General features: G+C 40.4%; 2 protein-coding genes across 6 annotated transcripts in view; both read left to right on the forward strand.

Moving 5' to 3' along the window:
* Positions 1–6710, forward strand: part of RGPD4 (RANBP2 like and GRIP domain containing 4) — a 33664-nt gene extending 26954 nt beyond the window's left edge. Inside the window, exons 23-29 of one of the 2 annotated variants that reach the window (XM_064439698.1) lie at positions 126–319; positions 818–1040; positions 1555–1653; positions 1823–1965; positions 3575–3848; positions 4011–4345; positions 6135–6710. In XM_064439698.1, the coding sequence (XP_064295768.1) occupies positions 126–319; positions 818–1040; positions 1555–1653; positions 1823–1965; positions 3575–3848; positions 4011–4345; positions 6135–6440 (1574 nt within the window). In that variant the 3' untranslated portion in view covers positions 6441–6710. Of the gene's footprint in view, positions 1–122; positions 320–817; positions 1041–1554; positions 1654–1822; positions 1966–3574; positions 3849–4010; positions 4346–6134 lie in introns of both variants that reach the window. The other variant, XM_064439689.1, reaches the window with a different exon arrangement.
* A 1732-nt stretch (positions 6711–8442) lies between these two features.
* The window catches only part of CCDC138 (coiled-coil domain containing 138), a 37913-nt gene continuing 25101 nt past the window's right edge, over positions 8443–21254 (forward strand). For 2 of the 4 annotated variants that reach the window (XM_064439707.1, XM_064439721.1), the window contains exons 1-6: positions 8443–8542; positions 11698–11758; positions 12407–12545; positions 13293–13408; positions 16433–16617; positions 17650–17808. In XM_064439707.1, the coding sequence (XP_064295777.1) occupies positions 8489–8542; positions 11698–11758; positions 12407–12545; positions 13293–13408; positions 16433–16617; positions 17650–17808 (714 nt within the window). In that variant the 5' untranslated portion in view covers positions 8443–8488. Of the gene's footprint in view, positions 8543–8859; positions 8972–11697; positions 11759–12406; positions 12546–13292; positions 13409–16432; positions 16618–17649; positions 17809–19138; positions 19239–21254 lie in introns of those variants that run through there. The other 2 variants (XM_064439714.1, XM_064439728.1) reach the window with 2 other exon arrangements.

Below are 21254 nucleotides of genomic sequence, written 5' to 3' on the forward strand. Positions count from 1 at the left end.
CTTAAAGTCTTAGTTCAGGTTGCTCTGGCTGTCATGAGGTTGTTTTATAATGTAGATGCCAAAAATACTTCAGTATTTAACTGCCTTCCCAGCTGTTCTCCACTGATTTTTATTCTTTGCAGTAGGCATCACAGGAAAAAGTGAATTTGACAATGAAAGAGAACGTATTACTGCTTGGGAAAAGGAACCGGCTCCTGAGGAGAAGGCTAAAGCAGAAACTCTGCAGGTTCCTTCTACATCTGTCTGTGACGTCAGCAGTGATACCGAGGATGACAGTCCAGAAGACTTTCAGGCAGAAGTTAAAATTCAAGGAACAAAAGTAAGAACTACCTCTTTACTAAACTTTTTATTATTAAACTTGTACAATTATTTCACCTTGTGAGAACTATAAAACATCCAGTGGTGAAAAACTATTTGACTCCTTTGTGGCTGTGCCTCAAGTCTTTGCCAGCACTGAAATGGAAGCTTAAATATTAAATTCCTTGGGAAGGGGAAAGGAGGTGCAGCTGTTCCCGTAATGTATAAACTGCTTTGGCTAGTAAAATCACTCCTCGTGTATATACAAGGACTCATTGATTTCAGAAAGCAATAGTATTTTTTTTGAAAGCATGCTACTTCAGAGATACTTCAGTCTTTTGAAAGTTAATGTCCAGTATGTCTTAAGTGTAATGAAAAGCTTCAGGAAGCTTACAACAACAATTTTTCTTATTCTTGTTTTTTCTAAAATGACTGTTCTTGGTCTCCTGAGGAGGTGGTTTGAATACCAGGCTCTTGCAGCTTATTTGCTTATTACTTTGGGTTTTTTTATTAATCTCAGGAGAACGAGGTTACAAGCTCAACTGACTTAGTCTGTACCAGCAAGGAGGAAGTACCTACTCCATCAACTGGTGATGTGTTTGTCCAGTCAGCTACCAACAGTGAAGAACCAGATTCTACCACAGAAACCGTGCATGTATCACAGACTCTGTCAGGAGCTGATGACAAACCTGTAGACTTGTCAACTAAAAAAAGTGATTCGGACTGTTCAGAGTCAACACAAGGTAGGGCCAGGGGTATGGTCAGGTTTTTTGTAGGAACTTAAGTATGCTTTTCTGAAGTTGAATTTAGCTAATATAGCTGCTGCCTTGCAGAGAAGCAGTACTGATACTGAATTAGAAGCGTGAGCACCAATCTAGTAAAAACATGACTGGGAGTTAAAATAAGCATATACATCAGATTCTGGTGTGGCACTACTACAGAGTAATGCTAGTGTCTGATGTATAATTTATATATGATGTACTCTCATTAGTTTACTGTTAAATACCACATGAATACTTATTAGAGCTCTGTAGTTCTTCACAGAAGTAGCGTGCTGAAAGTCTCACACAGTCTTGAGCCAGTTTTCTAAAACCGTAATAAATGACTGTCATGACAAATGGCATGCAAACTTTAAATGTAATTGGAAGGGAGAAATACTCTAGAGACTTCTCCAGTTTAGTTTTGTGACTACATAGCATTAAACACATTTTCTTTAAGAAAGAGAAAAAACTTTGACTTTCTCCTCTTATTTGATAGAAAACAGAACCATCTCATTTGGTTTCGGCAATACTGCAGGCTTGTCATTTGCAGATCTGGCTTCCAAAAACTCTGGAGACTTTGCTTTTGGCTCAAAAGGTGAGTTGAACTAGTCTGAGACAGACACTCAGCTGGACTTCGGCTTCATACAATGTACCTTTTTTGTGCACCAAATTTCTACTGATCGATCAGTTAACAGTTTTTGCAAGTTTTTGTCTGGAAGAAAAAAAACTACACAGAGTTTGAAATGTGAATATCTTAATTGTAGATAAAAACTTCAAATGGGCGAATACAGGAGCAGCTGTGTTCGGAGAGACAGCCCGTAAAGCAGATGAAGAGGAAGGTGGTAGTGATGATGAGGTGGTACATAGTGATGATATCCACTTTGAGCCCATTGTGTCCTTACCAGAGGTAAGGGGACTTCTGGTGTATAGAACAACGTTAAGATAAGCATATGTGGTAACACAGCAAGTTTTTTTTTTTTTAATGCTTTGCTTAACTAACTCTGCTTTCTGTGTTGTGTGCTTTGTTCTGTAATTCTTGCACTGCCTGTTTAGAAACCTGTTTTAAATCCTAGTACAGCCTAGCACTGGGGAAGTGTCTGGTGCATCAGTTAAAATCTTCAGAGTTTATTTCATTATACCCTGACTGAGTGTTGATCGGTATGCACATTTGTACACATGGCCTGTAAAAGCTAAAACTGATTCATTACAGCACAGTTGAAAACCAAGGGGCGGGTGGGGAACTAAGCAACTGTTAGTGCTAATACAACTCAGCTGTGGCTTTGTAGCTGTGAGTTCTGTGACAGCTGTGCCAACTTAAAATTTTTACTCTAAGCTAGGCAAGAGATTTCTAGAATTGCTAAGCAATAAAGGTGTAGTACAATTAACCTCACCTGAAGGCCAAGGGAACGGACTTTGTAAGTTTGAAAATAAATTGTTTTTCAAGAAGCAGGAGAACCTTCAACTTGGAAGGTAGCCTTACAACTTCCTGAGTGAGGCTTCACACAGTTGTTCACGTCTTGATTTGGTGTTTAGCCTTAGTGTGCCTAATAACCATTCCAAACTTTTCTGATGTTATAGTCATATCATCTGGCTTTCCTATAAATATAATTGAAGTATAGATTACTGTAACTATTAAGCAAGACAAATAGAGCACAAATAAACAGTATGCAGTGTCCTTTAATTTGAACAGCAAATCTGACGTAGTTTTTAACATGCCTTCAACCACCTTCTTCATAATTTTGAATGCCTTTGCTCATCTGCATGTCATGACTTCTGTGATTTTCTTTCTTCCCTTATGTGCTGCTTCTCCTCAGTCTCGTTTCTCCCTCCACAAATAGTCGTTTATCACAAATTTCTCCAGTACTCTTGCGTGTTCGTTATCTTCAGATGTGTTAACTAAAGGAGGTTAGAGGCCAGTAATATGCATACATAAAGCGAGGAGGAGATATGGCTGTCAGGCATTGGTTTGTTATACTCAGTTGGCGTTTGTTCTGTTCAAACGCAAATATCAGGTTCTTTAACAATGCTCAAGAGGTAGCAGCTGGAACAGTAATAGTACTACAGCTTCACTTCTCAGTACGTGTGTCATTCAGCAAACCTGAAACTTCCCTGGGAAACTTGCCAGAATGCTTGATAGTGTTTTTTAAGGGGGGTGGGGTGGAGGTGGGAAACACCAACAGACCAAAACCCCCACACCAAAATAAACTCAACCAAACAAAAAAAACCAAACCCCAAAGCAAAAAATCAATGAACACCCACCAAAAACCATATGCAGCATGGCATAGTAGTATTGCAGTGCTATAATTAATCTCAAACAGTGGAATTTGTTTAGCCTTTTCAAAATGTTAAAGTCCAACGTTTTACTTATTTTGGTGTGTGACAAATACGGTGTTAGAGAAGGGAACGCATTGGGTAATCTTCCATTGTAATATGTCAGAATCATAAGTGTGTGTGAGACTATTATCGTTGGTGACAGCAGCGCTCTGGGAACTGACAGGTACTCTGCTGTGTTTTAGGTTGAGGTAAAATCTGGAGAAGAAGATGAAGAAATTATCTTCAAAGAGAGGGCAAAACTTTATAGATGGGACAGAGATGCTACTCAGTGGAAGGAGCGTGGTGTGGGAGAGATAAAGATCCTCTTCCATACACAGAAGAAATACTATAGAGTCCTCATGAGAAGGGACCAAGTTCTTAAAGTCTGTGCAAACCATGTCATCACCAAGGAAATGAACTTGGTGCCTTCTGATACATCAAGCAACGCTTTAATTTGGACAGCCACCGATTACGCTGGTGAGTGTTTTGGGTGGCTTTTGTTTTGTGTGTTTGTTTTTCCCTAGGTGGTCTATAGTTTCTGTGGCGTGTTTTTCCCTGCAGATTATATAAGATGAAAGCTGTTAGTTTCTGATTATACTGAATTGAACTAAAGAAACCTGTTCTTGGATTTATTTTCAGATGGTGAAGTAAAAATAGAACAACTTGCAGTCAGATTTAAAAGCCAAGAAATGGCTAACTCTTTCAAGAGGAGGTTTGAAGAATGCCAGCTAAGCTTGTCAGAACTACAGAAGGGACACTTATCTCTGGCAGCAGGACTGTCAAAGGACACCAACCCTGTTGTGTATTTTGAAGTTTCTGCTGATGATGAACCTTTAGGACACATAACTATGGAGCTGTTCTCAAATATTGTCCCTCGAACTGCAGAAAATTTCAGGGCCTTGTGCACAGGAGAGAAAGGATTTGGATTCAAGAACTCCAGTTTTCACCGAATAGTCACTGGCTTTGTGTGTCAGGTAAGCATATCAGGAAGACCCTTCACTGAGAGAATGAGATGCATCTTGGCTAACAATGGCACCTCAAACAATCGCTTCTACAGGGTAGCACGTTCTTGTTGGCAGCATGAGTCCCATGTGCAAAATACTCTCATCTGCCCTTTCCCTACAAGGAGATACGAAGTGGTGCAAGCAGCATGTGCTGCCCTAAGCCAAATGCTTTTTACCTGTGTCTGCCAGCTGCCTGATGCTTTTAGTGTTAACTACTCCTGCCATGTTGGTGTGGAAGGAAAAAACAGAGATAGAGACCTCCTCTTAAAATGGACAAGGGGCCTGTTGCTGATCAGGAACAGCAAAGAAAGTAGGGGTTCCCAAAACTACCATTCAGCCTCCTCTCTACAGAGAGGAACTTCTGTGTGCTCACTTGCTAAGAACACTTAACGTTCCAGGCTTCTTTTACATTTTAAAGTACATTTTGTGTTTCAGATAATGTGCACTTTAAAATACATTAGATGCTTATGTTTCCATCTAAAAAGTTTTCTAGATCTCATTATCATGCAGTGGCCTGTTCCTTAAAATACTCAGATTTTTCACCAAGAGTGTCAGCCTGCAGTGCATCTGAACCCCTGTGTAGGCAGTGGTTTTAAACCTCTGTGCATTTGGTAGCACTAGCTAGTTCTTCATGAACGCTGAAGGCTAAGGAGATTGATTGAAGGCTCAGACCTTTCCTTTCCTAAAATTCTTGGTGCATCTTAGTGACTTGTAACAGGCAGAATGAACCAACTTCCTTACACACTACACTAATGCTCCTGCATGTCGCTGTATTTCTGAAGACAAGGCACAACCTTCTCCAAACTCAGAAGTAGACAGTAATATGTGAATGGCTTGTCAACAGAACATAAAATTATCCAGTCTCTTGATTTACGTATCACCTGTGTCTGAAGGATGCCCTTTATGGCTTTTTTTGTTAAAACTTTGTGCCTTTCTGATAAGGAAAGCAGCATTGCTTATTTAGGGTTTAAGCTTGTTTTGGGATGTTCCACATCCTTATGGGACACTTTCTTAAAACAGTTAACTGCACCTTGTGAACCCTGACAGAAAGCAAGCTTTTATCACATGATATGAGTATATTCTAGGCTTGCTCTTCTTTGCCTGAACTTTCTCTGGGTACAGTGAGAAGCCTTTCAATGAGAATTAAGGCTTTCCTTCAAAGATATGGTAACCTATACTGTCACCTTTATGTATATAGTCAAATAATCAGGAGCCAGAGGCTTTTTGCCTTGCGGAAAGACAAAAGGCACTGCTTGCTAGCAGTAGCAGCTCTCCTAAGCATGCAGTAATGTGGCAGAAACTGCTGCCTGCACAAAAGCAAGAAATTGCTCACCGCTGGTACCTTAACCTTTTTCAGGAGATCAATTCTGTGCCTGCAGGGACTAAGCAAGGACAGATTATCTAATCTTCAATGAGATAATGCAGGTTTGAGCTGTCAGGGCCAAGTGATGCAGGAAGCAGGCTGTGGGAAAGACAGGCCTAGAGGAGCAGTCACTGTGTGCAGCAGGAGGATGAAATGCTGTGTTCAGAACAAACAAGGGATAAACTTTCCACTACTGCTTCTATTCCCATGAAAAAAAACTGCTGAAGCTGGGAAGCCTTCTATCTAAGTAAATACAGTACTTGCGAAGACTAAGAATGAGTTCTTCCAAAGCAAAGTCTTTACTGTTGAAAGGGAAAGGAAGTGTGCTGTTGGTTTGTTTTGGGACTTGTAAATTAATGCTGTTGTCTCTCCACCCCATTTGTTTTTTTTTTTAAGGGAGGTGATATAACTAACCATGATGGAACAGGTGGACGGTCAATTTATGGAACATCATTTGAAGATGAGAATTTTGAAGTGAAACACACCGGTCCTGGATTGTTGTCAATGGCAAATAAGGGCAGGGATACAAATAATTCTCAGTTTTTCATAACACTTAAAAAAGCAGAACACTTGGACTTCAAGCATGTAGTATTTGGGTTTGTGAAAGATGGAATGGATGTTGTGAAAAAGATGGAATCCTTTGGTTCTCCTAAAGGGCTAGTAAATGGAAGAATTGTGATTACAGACTGTGGGCAAATATAGAATTATTGCTTTGAGTATACAGATGTTCTAGCAGTTATAAATCAGTATTTAGATATTATTGACTAATTATTTCAACTTCTTAAAATGGACTCTTCTGATGTATAAATGTAAAATTAAAGCTTATAGTTGGGGTTTTTATGTGTTCTAATTGATTTTTTGCATGTTAAAAAGTTCAGACACTGGCATATTTCAGGTGTATTTGTGTTATCCTGACATATTTGTATTAAATGTCAAATTTTAAAAATTAAATCTTAGTCTTGTTAAAATAAATGTCTTGTCTTCACTCTGGTTTGTTTAAAAAAGAAAAACTTGCATAATATGGCTTCCTGCTCTCATAGATCTCTACTTTGAATATGCAAATTCTAGGTGATAATTGCTGGTCAGTAAACTGAAGGCCTTTGAAACTTGCTATTTGGATCTGCAGAAAGCAGGCTGAGGGAGCTAGCAGCTAGGTGCTCGTTAGTGCTGTCTGAAGTCTTGGAACAGCACTTCAGTACCTGAACTCTAGAGAGTAATTCTTCACTGTTTTGATATTTTGCTAGAGAAGTGTACTGATTTTCTTGTATATAGAATATTTCTAAATTACTTTGTTTTCACTGAACTATCTAACTGGCAGTGGGACGTTACCTGAAATGCCCACTGCTGCATAGACCACTGCTACTGCTACCTTCTCTATATGTTTATCAGCTGTGGCAAGGCTTCTCTGATCTCACTGCACAATTGAATTACTGTAGTTCACATATGTGGCAAGGTCGGTCTAGCTTTTAAAACTTGCTCTCAGGGTATGCAGTGATGCAATGAGGAATGCCAAGGCCCACTTGGAACTAAATCTGGCAAGGGATGTTGAGAGTAACAAGGGCTTCTTCAAATACATGAGCAGTAAAAAGGAAGACTGCGGAAACTGTGGGCCCACTGCTGAACAAGGTGGGGGCCCTGGGGACACAGCATGCAGAGAAGGCGGAGTCACTGAATGCTGCCTTTGCTTCAGTCTTCACTGCTAAGGCTGGCCCCCAGGTGTCCTGGGACCCCAGGCATCCCAGCCCCCAGAGGGAGATCTGGAGAAAAGGAGAAGTCCTCCTGCTTGAGGAGGATTGGGTCAGGGATCACCTACCCAAACTGGATTCTCACAGATCCATGCGCCCCAATGGGATGCACCTGTGAGTCATATGGGAGCTGGTGGATGTTCTTGCCAAGCACCTCTCCATCATCTTTGAAAGGTTGTGGAGGACACGAGTGGTGCCTGAGGACTGGAGGAAAGCCAATGTCACTCCAATCTTCAAAAAGGGCAAGAAGGAGGACCTGGGAAACTATAGGCCAGTCAGCCTCACCTCCATCCCTGGAAAGGGACTCTTTTCAGTGGTGCCCAATGACAGGCCAAGGGGCAGCGAGCACAAGTTGTAATGCAGGAAGTTCTTTCCGAGCATGAGAAAAAACTTCTGTGAGGGTGCCAGAGCAGTGGCACAGGCTGCCCAGGGAGGGTGTGGAGTCTCCTTCCCTGGAGACATTCAAACCCCACCTGGACGCGTTCCTGTGTCCCTGCTCAAGCGGGGGGTTTGGACAAGATGATCTCCAGATGTCCCTTCCCAACACCTACTGTTCTGTGATTCTGGCAACTGCATGAATAAATGCAGTGGGTTTTAGACTTCTACTGCAGCTCAGTGGTGGCGTTATCAGGGTTTTTTCAAGGCAACTAATTACAGTTGGTAAGTTGGAAATAGGTAATGTACTAAGCTTTAAGGTATTTTGTTTGTTTGTTTGTTTTTTGAGGACAGTAGGAGTACAAAAGCATTACACTGTAACAAAAGGCTTTGGCTGGTGGTGTGAGGCTGAGGCCTAGCCCCCCCTCCCCGCTTCCGCAGGCAGCAGGAGAGGGCGGCCGGGGCGGGTACTGTTCTGCCCGCGGGGAGAGGAGCATCCCCCGCTTCGCTCCTTCCCGCCGGCACGGTGGGAGCGTCTGCGCTTGCGCTCCGCCCGTCCCCCACCGCCTCATGCGCATGCGCCGGCCGCCTGCGGGCGGTGGCGGTTTCTTTGAGCGCGAGCGGCGCGTTATGGCGGGCCTCGGTCCGTCCGGCCAGTCTGTGCAGCGGCGGGGCCCGGCGGGGGTGAGACGGGAGGGCCGGGGGTGCGGGCCGGGGGAGGTAGATGGCGGGGAGAGGATAGCCATTCCTCCTTGTCCCGTCCCTGAGGTGCCCGGGGGGAGGGTTCTGTGTCCCCTCCCTTGGAGTTCGTTGTAAACACTGCGGTGTTACGTGCATGTACAGTGTGAGAGCCAAAAATGGGATCTAAACAGACTTTAGGAGTTTGCCTGTAAAGTGTGTTCTTTCTAACCCTAACCCTGCTCCTCTGCTGTGACTGTGCTATAGTGGAAGTGCTGAAGAGTCATCGTTATCTGAATTTGAAATTTCCCTGGAAATTTTAGGCGTTCTCAAAACACAGTCTGAGCAGCTTGGCACTCAGTTTTGCCTAAAACCTTCTGGTGACTGCCAGTTGGGCGTGATAATATGCGAGTCCTTTTAGAAGTAGTATACTAGGTATGTATGAAATGTATGTAATAGGATAACTCATTTAATTAATATATCTTTTGCTGCAGCAATTGGTAGCCTTATTCAGAATGTGTCAGGAGTGTTTGTGGGTCTTCATAAAACCAAGTGATTAGTTCTGTTTTCAGGGAGCAGGAAATTGTTCCATATCTAGTCAACCAGAGGAGAATCAAGCCCATAGTTCATAAGAGACTGCCACAATGACCAGGCAATAAACGGGTATCATTCACTTGCTGAGGTAAAGCAATGTTATGTTACACTAGAGAATGCCAGGTTCTTCGCACTGGTATGAATGATGGAACTGCATTGTGACTACTTTTGTCTGAAGTCCATTTGTCTTTCACTGAGACAACTTTTTGCAGTTGCTTTCTTGTATCTGTGTTCCATGGGTCAAATGCTTCTAGTATACCCAGGGGATAACAGACCTTCAGTGTTCAAAGTCACGCTGTAAGGGAAGTAATATGTCATAAAAATACCTGTGAGCAGGCAAAGATTGGGAGAGATTGAAAGCTGAGGTCTGGGCTTGACATATAGTTGGATTCAGAGATCAAGCTGGTCCTGGGAATCATCACACGAATACAGAAATTAGCCTTTTCTTCTGAGGAAATATGACTAGCCACTTTAGGAGCAGGACCAGTCCCAAATATGAGGTGAAGATTTGAGTGCTTTAGCAGCTAAAATCTGGATATATCTGCCTTTAGTTCCTTCAGAAGGATTTGCAACTCATGTAGCATTTTGTGGTGCTCTAGATACTATGTTTTTCTCAGGAAATACTCTGCTTTGAACTACAGAAATCTTCTTTAAAGAAAAATAATTTTCACAGAATCGCAGAACAGTAGGGGTTGGAAGGGACGTCTGGAGATCATCTTGTCCAACCCCCTCCTTGAGCAGGCACACCTAGAGCAGGGGGCACAGGAACGCGTCCAGGCGGGTTTTGAATGTCTCCAGGGAAGGGACTCCACACCCTCCCTGGGCAGCCTGTGCCACTGCTCTGGCACCCTCACAGGAAAGTTTTTTCTCATATTTAAGTGGAGCTTCCTGTGTTCCAGCTTGTGCCCATTGCCCCTTGGCCTGTCATTGGGCACCACTGGAAAGAGTCCAGTCCCATCCTCTTGACACTCACCCTTTAGATATTTACAGGTATTTATGAAATCCCCCCTCAGTCTTCTCCAGGCTGAACAAACCCAAGTCTCTCAGACTTTCCTCATAAAGGAGATGCTCCAGCCCCCTGATCATCTTGGTAGCTCTCTGCTGGACTTGCTCGAGCAGTTCCCTGTCCTTCTTAAACTGGGGGGCCCAGAACTGAACACAGTACTCCAAATGTTGCCTCAGTGGGGTGGAGCAGAGGGGGAGAATAACCTCTCTCGACCTGCTGGCCACAATCCTTTTAATGCAGCCCAGGATACCGTTGACCAAGCATGATCTTCCCTTGGTGAATCTGTGTGACTGTTTCTGGTAATCTTCTTGTCCTCTACATCCTGGAGATGACCTCCAGGATGAACTGCTCCATCACCTTTCCAGGGATGGAGGTGAGGCTGACTGGCCTATAGTTTCCCAGGTCCTCCTTCTTGCCCTTTTTGAAGATTGGAGTGACATTGGCTTTCCTCCAGTCCTCAGGCACCACTCGTGTCCTCCACAACCTTTCAAAGATGATGGAGAGGTGCTTGGCAAGAACATCCACCAGCTTCCATATGACTCACAGGTGCATCCCATTGGGGCGCATGGATCTGTGAGAATCCAGTTTGGGTAGGTGATCCCTGACCCAATCCTCCTCAAGCAGGAGGACTTCTCCTTTTCTCCAGATCTCCCTCTGGGGGCTGGGATGCCTGGGGTCCCGGGACACCTGGGGGCCAGCCTTAGCAGTGAAGACTGAAGCAAAGGCAGCATTCAGTGACTCCGCCTTCTCTGCATGCTGTGTCCCCAGGGCCCCCACCTTGTTCAGCGGTGGGCCCACAGTTTCCGCAGTCTTCCTTTTTACTGCTGATGTATTTGAAGCAGCCCTTGTTACTCTCAACATCCCTTGCCAGATTTAGTTCCAAGTGGGCCTTGGCATTCCTCGTTCAACAGTTATCAATGAAAAACTATCACTGACACTTTAAAGTGTAATGCTTGCAAGGAAGGAAATGCTAGATTTGTTTGTGTGTTTTGTTATTTCATTAAAAAGCAGTATTTAAGTACTAGGAAATACAGCAGTTGATCATTTAGAGGATAGCAGAGAGATGCAGTGAAACAACTAAGATCATGATTCCTCCTTTCAGTCTGATCTTTTCTGATGTACATTTAATTGATTTTGCTTGTACCCTAATACTTCTGTCATTCATCTTTTTAGTATGTAGTTACAAGTTAGTAGGAAAAAGTAGAACAGTAAACCCTTGACACAAAAAGTCTAGACGTAAAGATAGATGGCACTGTTTCCATGATTACCTAATCCTACTTTTATGCCCTTATTTTATGACACTGTCTTCATAGTGTCTTGTATTGTCTCAAATATTTTAACATGTAACACTGAATATTTCATTATTAGACTATGGGGAATAGGTTTGCCTCTTTATATTAATGTGAGGGCCATTTACAGTTACACATAAAAAAAACTCTTCCCTTTTCAAAGTCTGTAGTAAGGTCTGTCACAAAATGTTGTAACCGTTAAAAGTAAATTGCAACATATGCTTTCCCTGAAAATTCTGACTATATTACAGTGGTGCTGTGCTTTCTTGTAGGACTGCCTTTCAGGAGCATTACATAGCAAATATCAGAGTGGAAGCTCCTTACTATACAAAGGTAATACCAAACAATGGTGCTTTGATGTCTTTTCCAGGGAAAATATATACTGAAACTGTACAATTCCTAAATGTATTTTAAGTAGTTTTGTATTTTCTCCTTTTAAATAGGTAGAATTTCTTGTTCAGGGGTTTGTGATATCTGGGAGCTAGGCTGGGAATGTTAACATTTGCATGAAGAGCATAAAGGATGCTTTAGGACAATGGTTCCCAACCCCTTTGCGTTTACGTCCTGCTTGAAGTAGTTGGTAGCAGACCACCTCATAATGCATCCATTTGGCTTTAACTTAAAGATACATATACATTTAATATTTAGAAAGTCTTTGTGCTTCTTTGGGAAACACGTGTTGCTGCTGCGTGTGGACTGCAGGGTAAAACAATGTATTTATCAGGCTTCAGTTACAGAAAAATTAGTATATGAAGGCATGCTGTAAAACTTCAGAAAGACAAACCTGGTTTGAAAACTAAATAATTCTTCCTATATTTAAGCTGTCAAAATTCTTCATTTGTCAGGCTGCATCAGTGTTTTTTTTGGTTCTTAAACCTCCATGATTACATGGCAGGCATTTCTAATAAGCCCATGTCGATTTCCTAATGTCAGCTTCTCAAAACCAAAATAAAATTATTATTATTGTTTTATATATTCCAGGTGACATGGACAGCTCACTGGAATATACAACTATTTCTTTATCCAAATGTTCTTTAGAGTCAGAATTTACTGAAAGTGGAAGAGAGAACAGCATCAGATCTTCTAGTGATTTCCTACAAAGTTTTAAAGACTGGGATTGGTAAGAGGTGTTTTCTCTTCAGCTCTCCTTTATTATTTGTTACCTCTCATAATCCAGATAAACCATGAGAAAACAGTATGTTCAGATTGCACAGATCCAGAAATTGTTTTAAGATTCTTGTTTTCTTGTTCGGTAAAGAACTGTTTGTGGCTGATGTATGAAGTAAAGTGAATGCTGATCTTGTCGAGTATTGTGTTGCTCATTTTCTAATCTAATCTGTTTTGGAATTGCTATTGGGATACAGGGATGATATAAACTGAACTGGTGAGATAAACTGAACTAGGAAGGAAGCAAATAGCTCAGACTGATGAAAAGCTTTAAGTTTATTTAGAGATAACTTGGTTCCAAAAGCCAAGGAATCTCTTTATAAGGGCTACTTTATACCAAATATGAAAAAATAATGAAAAAGGAGGGTTTGTATTTGTTGCTTTCCTGGAATTTGGTGGTTGGTGGTGAGAGAAGAGTGTTGATTTTACCTGCTACATGCACGTGCTTACAGCATGAAAATGCAAGTTATTTTTACCACTTTAAAGTCAGCAACATTACTAATTGTTGTGCTTAAAATTTCTGAGTGATAATGCCTTCCATCCAAAAGATTTAACTCTGCTATTTGTTATCAGGCAAATATCAAAATCTTAGATTGAGAAGTGTTTACGTTTTTATACAAACTTCTCTCAATGCTCTAAATGCAGTATGTTATAAAGGGTCTAAGTAATTTCAAAGTATTGCGTTCTTGTATTTTTTTAGTTTTGATGATGAGCAAGATTCTTTTTGGGATTCAAGTGGTCTAGAAATAGAAGAAAAGACCATTAATTGCTCTGAAACTGATGCAGTTCAAAATACAGCTATGTATGTGGAAACAGGTAATAAATATTGAATTTCAAATATTTTTACAGTCCTGTGTGAAGTATAACATGTAAATTAAAAAACTTTATAGTAAATGTATTTCTATTCAGTTCAGAAATAAAACAATCGGCTAAAATGTGTTTAATTTGGGGATTTAACCTTTTATGTAAGTATGAGTAACTCCTTTAGAATTAGTTTAGGAGGTCCAGATATACTTGATTCAATAATAACATACATTTTAAAAAGAAAAATCAACCTTTTATGAAACTGGTTCCCAGGTGACTTTATAATATGAATGAAGAAACAGGGTGGGTTTGAGGGTTTATGTTTGTTTTGTTTTAAGTAGCTAGCAGCATTAACAAATACTACAACTCTGTTAAGTCATGTCTTATGCAGGTTTAAGGATTGAAAACTGTCACTGGGTAGAGAGAGAGTGTTATCCGTTGTTCAGTTAACTCAGGAAATTCTAACTGGAAGATTGTAGCAGGGGCCAGATGGCATTAATCCGCTGCAAATGTTTGAAAATGCTGCCACAATTGGAGAAGTGTTTGAATCAGTGTAGCTCTGTCTCTTGTGGAGCGTTTTAGGTTTAGAAGGACATTCATTTATTCTTCCGAAACTGTATCTGTGATACTGTAAGTCAGCAAATATAAGAATCCTCTAAAACTCAATTTATAGTTTTAGAAAGCAGGCATTCTTTATTGCAGCGCCAGGCACACAGGGGATCACTCCACCTAGTGTGTGCACCAAGTTGCTCTACTGCAGGAGTTATATGCAATCAAAATATACATATTCATTAGATTTCTAGGAAATTGCTATCATATTCATACTATTCTTGGAACTCATTAATATATGCAAATGTACTCATTCACTTTCTTTTTGTGGTCTTCCAGGGTCCTCTGGTGGTCATTGGTAGTCTTCCTTACCATGTCCACTGGTTGAACTCTGGGCATTCTCAGTTTGTTTTTGGCTTGGTTACACAATTCTTACTGATACTGAACTAGCTTATTCTAGCACATCTTCCTTGTTTATTCTATTCAAGGATACAGTGTCTCCAGATTCCCTTCTATCTAATCATATACAACAAGTTCTAAGACTGTCTTATTCCTGAAGTATTCCAAGTATTTCAAAACTTAGCTATGTTGCTCCGATTAGAGGAGGCCGTATGTTCTTTTGAAGCCAATATCAGGTATCATCTGAAAGTGGAGACACAGCCAGCCAGTCAACCTTGAAGGGGTGAAAAGGAATCTCAGAAGCCAGGCGGAACAGATCAGTGGAACTCTAATAGACTCTCACCAAGAGTTGTATTAAATGGGTGGGGAGAGTATAAGAACTGCTTTTTGAAAACACATTCTTTCTGAAAAGAAAAACAAACAAAGTTTAATTACACACAGGAAAAATGCATAGTTTACAGTATTTGGGATCAAAGGCAAAATAAATACAGAACTCTGATAAATATCACATTTGTTTCAGATATGACTACTTTTCTTTCTGGTTTGTTTTCCCTTTTTTTTCTGTTATGATTTATGTGACATTGTACTAGTTATGCTTTCCTCCTTCACCCCTGAAGCAGACACACTGTGGCAGAACAACAGGTTTGGTTTATTGTCCTCCTGCAGCTGTGGTGGGTAATCAACTACAGGGCTGCCTGATGCATTTCACCAGTTAGCCCTGATTACATCATTTGCTTATCTAGTAACCTTTTTCCTGTTTCTTGATGCTCCTTCTCATTATCCTTCTTGTCTCTCCCCTAGCTGCCTGCTACATAGTCTATCCCTAATTACTTTTTCCTTACTGGTCTGAGTTTTGCTAAATCTGTATCTGTTGTATCTGCCCACAGGCAGCTCAGCCCTACACAGCTGCTTGCTCACTTTCCTCCTGCCCCAGTATGAAGGGAGAGAATCAGAAAGGTAAAAGTGAGATAAAGACACTTTAATAGGTAAAGCAAAAGCTGTACATGCAAGCAAAGCAGAACAAGGAATTCATTCATCGCTTCCCATGGCAGGCAGGTGTTCAGCCATCCGCAGGAAAGCAGGGCTCCATCACGTGTAATGGTTAATTGGAAAGACAAATGCCACAACTCTGAAAGTCTGCCTCTCCTCTTTATTCCCCCAGCTTTTATTACTGAGCACGATGTGCTGTGCTGTGGGATATCCCTTTCATCAGTTGGGGTCAGCTGTCCCGGCTGTGTCCCCTCCCAACTCCTCCTGCACCCCCAGCCTGCTCGCTGGGGCAGTGTGGGAAACAGAAAAGGCCTTGACGCTGTGCAAGCACTGCTCGGCAGTAACTAAAATATCCCTCTGTTATCAACACTGGTTTTGGTCACAAATCCAAAACACAGCCCCTGTCAGCTACTATGAGGAAAATTAACTCCATTACAGCCAAAACAAGCGCAGTACCCAGTATTTCTGATACTATCACCTAGGTAATCTTGGCCTGATGTGGTGCCTAGGTGCAGTCGGCCTTGCAAGATGTCTCTCCCCCAAAGATCCCAATACTTCTCTTCAGTTATCAGTGGATTTTGGCCATTTGACTATTTCTGAAATCCAGCCATTTCTCACTGTGCTGTTTGCAACTTTCATCAGCTTCTTGCACTGTAATCTGTCATGTCTAGCCGTTTCTCATGGCATGCCCAGTAGTTTCTTAAGCCTTGTTCTGTTAACTTAGATGTCAGACCAAGGTCTAATCAGCAATGAATCACTTGCCTGAAGCCCTTACAAAAATAATTGGAGATTTTGACTACGTTATGATTCAGTCTATACATAGATTTCATATGGATTTCTATGGGTTTTCTTTGTTGAAGCAGAGGACATAGTTTTACTTAGAAAACTTTGTCAATCACTGATCAATTCAAACAGGTCATGGAACACAGCTTTGAGCAAATCTCCATAATTCTTTAGGAGATTAGTTTCTCTTTATCTCCTGCTCTATATTTGTCGCTCTAGATGCCTAAAATAATTTTTTGATGTTTTGGAACAACAATCATCATTATTTATCTAGGACTAATTTTTTAATAGAAAATGGGTTTTTCCTTTCCATAGGCAGCACCTTAGCATCCCATTTGGCTGCAAATACAAGAGAAAATAGTGACCAAAATATTACCTATGGTTTCGTAAGGAAAATTGTGAGTGGAACTGATGCTCAAGCATGCAATAGTCAAGACTTAATACCACCCCACATCGGTCAAATTTATGATGAATTATTTGTCATACATCAGAAGCTCCAGGTAGGAACTGGAATTGCCTTAAAAATGTTGTTGAGTAGTATTATGAAGATTCTCACTTTTGACAGAGAATTCAGAAATTACTTACGTACTAAATCACTATTACTTATAAACTAAAAATTATTTATATCCAAAAACTATTATATATTACTGTTATTTATACTAATCACAATTACACGCTAAAACTCTGTCATCATATGCCTTTTCCCCTAAATTAGTTCACTGATTTGGTAGTGGTGCTTTGACTTGCATAGTGGGTAGACTGGATAAAATTCAGCATGAGGGAGTTTGAACACAGTACCTCCACATCCAAGAGGAGTGTCTTGTGGGCATGGAGGGAAATGCCTGCAACCATTGCTTCTCCTGAGAGCATCTGAAACTATTCTCCCGTCTCTAGCCATTCAAGAGTGCTTGCCTTCATGGCCTCCTGCAGAAACCCTCCATCTTGCCTTATTTTTATGTTTCTGCTGCTGGGGAATCCCAACATTCATCCCCTAGTAGGCTCATGCCACTAACAGAAGAACCTCCTATATGGTTTTATTCTGTAATAGTTCCCATGCTTCTGCAAGATTCCCTGCCAGGACTGTCTTTTGCAAAACAATTTTGTATTTCTTTTTTTCCTCACTACTTTTTCAAGGATGCTTCCCACTAGTTGAAGAAATGATATAGTTAATCTAGTGTTCAGGATAGACAGTTGCATCAGATGCTGTTTTTCTTACAGTTAATACCATTATCCAAAACTTCTGGAAGCAAAAGCCTAAGTTTAATTTGTACTTGAACAAACATGTAGAGTTGAATTTTGTATTTTGAGAGGCCAAGCCATCCTGCTGCACATAGAAATAATTTGGGGTAATGTGTGGGGAAACTGAATGTAGATGTCCATCAAGATCCTTTTAATTAGTAACCTAATGTGCAACACTGTATAATTTTACAAAAAGCTAAGCATATCTCTGGGAGAGAAAGTTCAAATGCAGTATAAACTGTGATAATTTAATGGATTTTAAAGCTGTTTCAACATTTGTTTTCTTGATACAGAGAGAAAGTTCAGCACAGCAGGAGTATGCTCTGCAACTCCAGAAACGAGAGCATTTTCTAACAGAGCGAGAAGCGTTGCTTTTTAGACATGAAGCAGCTTTGGCTAAAATAAGAGATGTTGAGGAAGAAGTTCACACAAAATTTGGAATTATGAAAGAGGTGCTGTAATGTATTTAATGATGTTTATTGCTCTACGTGCCATTTAACTCATTCACAGTTATCTTAAGTCATCATGTTTCCTGGATATAATGCTTATTTCTTTAAAGTGCTTGAAATCCCCAAATGAAAGACTTACATAAAAAGTATGAAACAATATGGATAGGGTTTTTGTATGGGTTCTGTTCCAGAATGGTGCATTTAGTTGTCTGATGTGTAGGTACGTTTTACTGTTACAATTCACAAAAGAAAGGTAACTTATTTCTAAAATAGCAAAAACTATGTGACTGGTATTAGAGAAAAAACTGATGTCTATCTGTTCTACCAATGCAGTCGCATCTGTGATTACTTCCATAGCAGCCAACAGACCATGTAACTCAAAAGTCTCTCTTCATCTTGGCCAGCAACACCACCAGTCTTATACTCTGTGCCTCTGGCAGTAGGTAACAGATCATGTTCAGGGAATCAGGGCAAATATATGAACATTTACCAGCAAGGTATAATTCTAGGTTCTTCTTGGGATGCATTAGGTGTGTTTAGTAGCATTGCATAGCCCTCACATGAATGCAGGATGCAAAACTTATCTCACTGTGGACAGTGAGATAGTATCTTTGCGCTAACTGTAGTGGAAGTAGATTTCCTTGGGAAGGCTTTAACACACTATGAGATCTTATAACAATAATGCAGATATATGCAATCTGACATAATAATTAATATTGCAGAGAATATTAGCAGAAAAACACTCAAAAAGTTCAAAGAAAGAAAAGATCGACCTAACTTCGGGGGTGTGGGTATGAAATGAAATGGTATGATTTCAACAACAGATAAATGTGTTCAACAACACTGTTCTTGTGGGTATTTGCTATTGAATTTAGGTCTTGTGAGAAGTTTTGGTTATTATCCAGAAGATTACCAAGAGAAGTGCTTAAATAGATGTACTCAGTGTCAAAAACATAAGCGGAGAAGTTAAATTTATTTGAAGTGTGCAGATAAACCTTTCCCACAAGCTGTTGAGGGGAGGATAGACTACATGTTAAAAAGTGGAAAAGGGTGTCAGAGGAGTGGGACCTCAGCTTTTGAACAGGGAAGGAATAGGTTAAGGTGTTAGTTTCGATGTTGCAAATCTTCTGGGCTTCTGGCTGTTACACCAGTTAGAGAACTGACTGATGAAAACCTAGGAAAAATTAGTGATTAACTGTGAACATTTGTGGAGGTCACATGGAGTATTAGAAGGCTAAAAAAATGTGCCTTTCTTTTCAAAAGGGAAAGAGTTGTACAACCATCAACTTAATGGCAGTTCTCAAAAGAAGTAAATCCTGAAACAAGCTATGAACAAACCCTAGGAAGCACAATGCAGAAAAAAATGCAATAAATAACTACTAGTGTATGTTAATCATAAATTGTCAAATCAGTCTCATCTCCACTACAACAAGGTAATGGGCATGCTTACAGAGGCATAATAGTTATATTTATGTCTGGACTTAATGAGAATTTTTTTATACAGGCTTTCATGGCATTTTCATAGTCATATTAGGAAAGTGTAACATAGACATAATGCAGTTGGCGTAAAGCTGTAGTGAGACAGTAGTTCACAGTAAAGTTGAAGGGATGTACATAGTGGATACTGGAATATCTTTTCAGTCCAGTATTATTCAGTATTTTCAATAAGAAGTTTGATGGTGAGAAAGAGCACATTTATTACATTTGAAGAAAACAGCAAGTGAGGGGGAATTTCAAGCATACTGAGAAAGAATATTAGGATTAAGGTTGATCTTGACAAATTGAAGATACGGTAGTTCTGAAAAAAGCCATTATACTTTTCAGAAGGTGTGCGTGTACAGTATTGGACTTGAATAGAAATATCAGCTGCAGAAAGAGGATGATGAGCAGTTGCATGGGTTCAACATACCGAAAGAATTGAGGGTTAACATGCCAAGCTTCAGCTACGTAAAAGGCTGTGACAAAGAGGAAGAAACTGATATTTTTTTTGTGTCTGTGATAGGAGAAGTAATAGTAGTAGTAAGGGAAAATTAGGTTAAGTATTAGGAAAAACTAGATCTAAACAAAAATAGTTAAGCACAGGAACAAGTAGATTGGTAAGACTACAGTGTTTCCAGTATTGGAGGACTTAAGAACAGACTAGCCAAACATCTGCTGGAGTGAAATGATATAGCTGGTTAAGATAAGGATGGCATCGCCTGATTTGCTTATGGAAGTGGAGTGGGTGGCTTAGACATCCTGGCATCACCTACAACCCTATGGCTTAACAACTGAGTTGGTTCTACTTTCAGATTAATAATTCTCTACTGATTCTTCCTAGAGCTATTGAACTTCACATAAAGCTCTTAACTGTGTATGTAGAAAATGGAAGTGGAACATTCCATGTGATGTAATAGGTGCACTTAGTCATATGTTGGCAGCACCTGCATGTTTATTGGTATGAAAAGGGGATCTGTCATTTCTTGTCATCTTAGCCAAGTGTGGGTAGGTGCTTTAGGCAAGAATGTCCTGCCCACAGCTGTTTTGATCCTACTGACTGAAAAAGAGTGGCAGTTGGGAAAAAAAGAATTGTAGATGGTTTTTCTGTATAGCTGGAATGGAAGTTACTACACTTCCAAGCAGAAATACAGAAACATAGAATATCTCAAGTTTGAAGGGACCCATAATAGAGGATCTCTTCAGGGCTTCTTTCCTTTAAACCTTCTACACATGTAGAAACTTCTGCACATGTAGGAAGAGAGGATATGACTGAAAATGGAAAAGTAGAGAATGAGTGGGTGAATGGACGCAGAATAGTGAATTCATGGAAGGGGAGAAATGAAAGATAGCAAGTATATATGGCAGGAATATTTTCAGTAAAATAAAACTTTGCTGTTTTTTTCAGATCTGAGGTACACCAGATACACTGGTGTCCAGAGAAGATTAGATCTAAAATAAGATCCAGGGGAATGAGAAGAATAGGAGTGGATATGCAGGTTGCAGTTAGCAACTCATATGCTTGTGCTGTAAACCACAGCGCTAGCCTAAGAGTCATAGGATTAGTTTCTTGCTCTGCGTGATTCAGAGTGAGCAAAGCCAGAAAAACTAGTTGAAACCTCAAAAGTTGCTGCAAAACAGAATCACAATTATTTGTAATTATATGGATGAATAAGCGTCAAATAAAAGCTCTGTCATTGGTTTTCGTTCACAAACCTTTCCCACATTTGACTTATCTGAGAGATGCACATATTGATATGTCTGGTTTGGTTAGAATCTGGAAAGAATAAGAGCAATTGGCTGTGCACGTTGCTCTCAGTTTCTTTATAGATTCTTCTTAATATGTAGGATGCTGTTTTTCTCACTACTTGTTGAACGTGCAAATTTGGCCATGCAGAATTACAAACTTGATCTTTGAAAGTTGTCCTGTTATTTTAACACTAAAATGAACTTGGCTTAGAATTTATTTCTAA

This window comes from Phalacrocorax carbo, chromosome 1 (assembly GCF_963921805.1).
Source record: "Phalacrocorax carbo chromosome 1, bPhaCar2.1, whole genome shotgun sequence".
Taxonomy (NCBI): domain Eukaryota; kingdom Metazoa; phylum Chordata; class Aves; order Suliformes; family Phalacrocoracidae; genus Phalacrocorax; species Phalacrocorax carbo.